The 4,246-nt window shown below is 43.5% G+C and overlaps 1 protein-coding gene across 1 annotated transcript; it reads right to left on the bottom strand.

Annotated features, from left to right (window-relative positions):
• Positions 1 to 1,784: 1,784 nt before the first annotated feature.
• Positions 1,785 to 3,953, bottom strand: LOC310729091 (craniofacial development protein 2-like). The gene is made up of 2 exons (XM_083547115.1): positions 2,118 to 3,953; positions 1,785 to 1,902 (listed from the first exon to the last, which is right to left on the bottom strand). Exon 1 carries the CDS (start codon positions 3,913 to 3,915, stop codon positions 2,449 to 2,451), a length of 1,467 nt encoding a protein of 488 aa, XP_083403241.1. The 5' UTR covers positions 3,916 to 3,953; the 3' UTR covers positions 1,785 to 1,902; positions 2,118 to 2,448.
• Positions 3,954 to 4,246: the final 293 nt, after the last annotated feature.

Genomic DNA, 4,246 nt, shown 5'->3' with positions numbered 1-4,246 from the left:
AGATGAAAAGGCACGCAAAAAGGCAGGACTTTGAGAGCAAATGATTTGGGTTTGGGCTTAGAAATAAAAACAATGGCCAGACACGGCAATGTAAGTAGGAAACTGAAAAACTATACAGTGAAAACCCTGTATAAAAGAGGTGTAAGTGGCCTGGGGTGTGGCAAATAATGTAAGGCAAAGAGTAGCTTAGTTTGCTTTACAAAGGAGGACTGTCTGAACATAAAATGTTGTAAATGAAAAGCAAAACCATGGACCTAAACAAGATAATCTAGTTGACTAAATATTATTATGAGTAAACTATATATATATATATATTTTTTGAGTGTGTTCTGTATCTGAAAAAATTTGAAATATAACCTAAAATGGACTACAAAAATGGAGTGACATCACACTACACAACTATTTTAATCATTGTTCAATTGTAGAGTTTTTTTATAAAGTGTATACTATAAAAGAAGCAAAAGTACGTTTTGTAGCTAACCCCAACCAGACAATGGTGAAGCGTACTGATGTTTCAAAAAGCCTTTATTTTGTGTTCAGCCGTCAGCCTTTCCTTGGGAAACACAAAATCTACCTTTCCTTGATGAAAAACCCTTTCTTTTCTTACTAGAATAGTGATGAACTTTAGACTAATTTTTAGTTTGGGTAAAACATAAACATAGTTTACAATCAAACTGATCTCAGTTCAAATCAGCTCGAGTTGGTAGGTGAAGAACAGAAAAGATAAGCTATCAATAGATCTATAGGATTGCCACATCAGTCTCATGGGCATTTCAGACTTCTGACAGAAAGCTCTAGATTCGGTTTGTAACAATGGGACAGAATGTTTTTTGCAAAATGATAAGAAAAATTATTCGAAAGTTTGAAGGAAGTCAAGGGACACTCTTCTTCTTTTTTTTCTTTCGGCTGCTCCCATTAGGGGTCGCCACAGCGGATCATCCGTCTCCATACCACCCTGTCCTCTACATCTGACTCTTTTACACCAACTACCTGCATGTCTTCTCTCACCACATCCATGAACCTCTTTCTTGGTCTTCCTCTTCTCCTCCTACCTGGTGCCTCCATTTTCAGCATTCTCCTACCAATATACCCCATGTCCCTCCTCTGCACATGTCCAAACCATCTCAATCTCGCCTCCCTCACCTTGTCACCAAAACGTCCAACATGCGCTGTCCCTCTAATAAACTCATTTTTAATCCTGTCCATCGTCGTCACTCCCAACGAAAACCTTAACATCTTCAGCTCTGCTACCTCCAGCTCTGCCTCCTGCCTTTTACTCAATGCCACTGTCTCTAAACCATACAACATCGCAGATCTCACCACAGCCCTATAAACTTTTCCTTTCATTCTTGCAGATACTCTACTATCACAAATCACTCCTGTCACTCTTCTCCACCCACTCCACCCTGCCTGCACTCTTTTCTTTACTTCCCTAACACACTCTCCATTACTTTGCACTGTTGACCCCAGGTACCTGAACTCCTCCACCTTCTCCACCTCTTCTCCCTGCAACCGCACCACTCCACTGCCCTCCCTCTCATTCACACACATGTACTCTGTCTTACTCCTACTGACTTTCATTCCCCTTCTCTCCAGCGCGTACCTCCACCTCTCCAGGCTTTTCTCAACCTGCTCACTACTCTCACCACAAATCACAATATCATCCGCAAACATCATAGTCCAGGGAGACTCCTGTCTGACCTCGTCCGTCAACCTGTCCATCACTGCAAACAGGAAAGGGCTCAGGGCCGATCCTTGATGCAGTCACCTTCACTTCACCTTGAACCAGTCTGTCATTCCTACTGCACACTTCACTGCTGTCACACTGTCCTCATACATGTCCTGCACCACCCTCACATACTTCTCTGACACACCTGACTTCCTTATACAATACCACAGCTCCTCTCTTGGCACTCTGTCGTACGCTTTCTCTAAATCCACAAATACACAATGCAGCTCCTTCTGTCCTTCTCTATACTTCTCCATCAACGTTCTCAAAGCAAATAAGGCATCTGTGGTGCTCTTCCTCGGCATGAAAACATACTGTTGCTCACAGATGGTCACCTCTTCTCTCAGCCTGGCTTCCACTACTCTTTCCCATAACTTCATGGTGTGACTAATCAACTTAATTCCCCTGAAGTTACTGCAGGTCTGCACATCTCCCCTATGCTTAAAGATCGGTACCAGCACACTCCTTCTCCATTCCTCAGGCATCCTCTCATCTTCCAAAATCTTGTTAAACAATCTGGTTAAAAACTCCACTGCCATCTCTCCTAAACATCTCCATGCTTCTACCGGTATGTCATCTGGTCCAACCGACTTTCCACTCTTTCCATCCTCTTAATCGCCGCTCTCACTTCCTCCTTACTAATCCTATCCACTTCCTGCTTTACTAACTCCACATCATCCAACCTTCTCTCTCTCTCATTTTCCTCGTTCATCAGCTGCTCAAAATACTCCCTCCATCTCCAACACACTCTCCTCACTAGTCAACACATTTCCATCTCCATCCTTTATTGCTCTAACTTGAAACACATCCTTTCCAGCTCGATCTCTCTGCCTGGCCAATCGGTATAAATCCTTTTCTCCTTCCTTAGTGTTCAACCTCTCATACAGCTCCTCATATGCCTTTTCCTTGGCTTTCGCCACATCCCTCTTTACCTGCTGCCGCATCTCCTTGTACTCCTGCCTACTTTTCTCATCACCCTGTCGATCCCACTTCTGTTTTGTTAACCTCTTTCCCCTTATGCTCTCCTGCACTTCCTCATTCCACCACCACGTCTCTTTCTCTTCCTTTCTATTTCCAGATGTCATACCAAGTATCTTTCTAGCTGCCTCCCTCATTACTCCTGCAGTAGTTTCCCAATCATCCAGCACCTTTTCACCCCCACAAAGCCCCTGTCTGACCTCTTCCCTGAACCTCACACTACAGTCTTCCTCCTTCAGTTTCCACCATCTTATTCTTCTTTCAGTCCTCACTCTCCTCCTCTTCTTCTTTGCCTCCAAAACCATCCTACAGACCACCATATGATGCTGTCTAGCTACACTGTCGCCTGCCAACACCTTACAGTCTCCAATCTCCTTCAGGTTGCATCTCCTACATAGAACATAGTCCACCTGTGTGCACCTTCCTTCACTCTTATAGGTCACCCTATGATCCTCCTTCTTCTTAAAATACGTATTCACCACTGCCATTTCCATCTTTTTAGCAAAATCTACCACCATCTGCCCTTCCACATTTCTCTCCTTTAGGCCATACCTACCCATCACCTCCTCATCACCTCTGTTCTCTTCACCTACATGCCCATTAAAGTCTGCCCCAATCACCAATCTTTCATTTCTAGGTACACCATCTACCACTTCATCTAATTCACTCCAGAATCTTTCCTTCTCCTCCATCTCACAGCCGACTTGTGGAGCATAGGCACTGATGACATTTATCATCATCCCTTCAACTTCCACCTTCACGATCAACACCCTATCAGAAACTCTCTTCACCTCCACTACACTCTTACTGTACTCTTCCTTCAGAATCACCCCTACACCATTTCTCTTTCCATCCACACCATGATAAAACAGTTTAAACCCACCTCCAATGTTCCTGGCCTTACTCCCTTTCCACTTAGTCTCCTGAACACACAACATATCTACCTTTCTCCTCTCCATCATATCAGCTACCTCTCTCCCTTTACCAGTCATAGTGCCAACATTTAAAGTACCAACCCGAACCTCCACTCTCCTACACTTCTCCTTTCCCTGCCGTCTCTGTAGACGTCTTCCTCCTCTCCTTCTCCTCCTTCGGCCAACAGTAGCCCAATTTCCACCGGTACCCTGTTGGCTAACGATACCTGTGGCGGTCGTTGTTAACCCGGGCCTTGACCGATCCGGTATGAAATTCTTAATCGTGATCCGCATATTTGATTTGGCACATGTTTTACGCTGGATGCCCTTCCTAACGCAATCCCCATTTGTCAAGGGACACTCTGAGAGCTGATTTTGGCTGAAAACAGCTTAAGCATAGCAATTGGTATAATGAAAAACACAGACTTTTTTTTACATTCAGCACCTTCTGTTAGGTGTTAACACTTTGACTAAAGTTTCCATTTGCATTTTAATGTACATATAGTGTGTCTTGACATATTGTGCAGATTATAAATAAACATTGCTACTTCATATGGGTTTATTCTGGATGTTTAGAACTTGGAAAATATTAAACACTTGAGTTTTATTTTTTTTTATACTGTAG

The sequence above is a fragment of the Silurus aristotelis genome (assembly GCF_946808225.1).
Source record: "Silurus aristotelis genome assembly, chromosome: 7".
NCBI lineage: Eukaryota > Metazoa > Chordata > Actinopteri > Siluriformes > Siluridae > Silurus > Silurus aristotelis.
The sequence above is the reverse complement of the archived record's forward strand: the minus strand, read 5'-3'. Positions and strand labels throughout refer to the sequence as shown.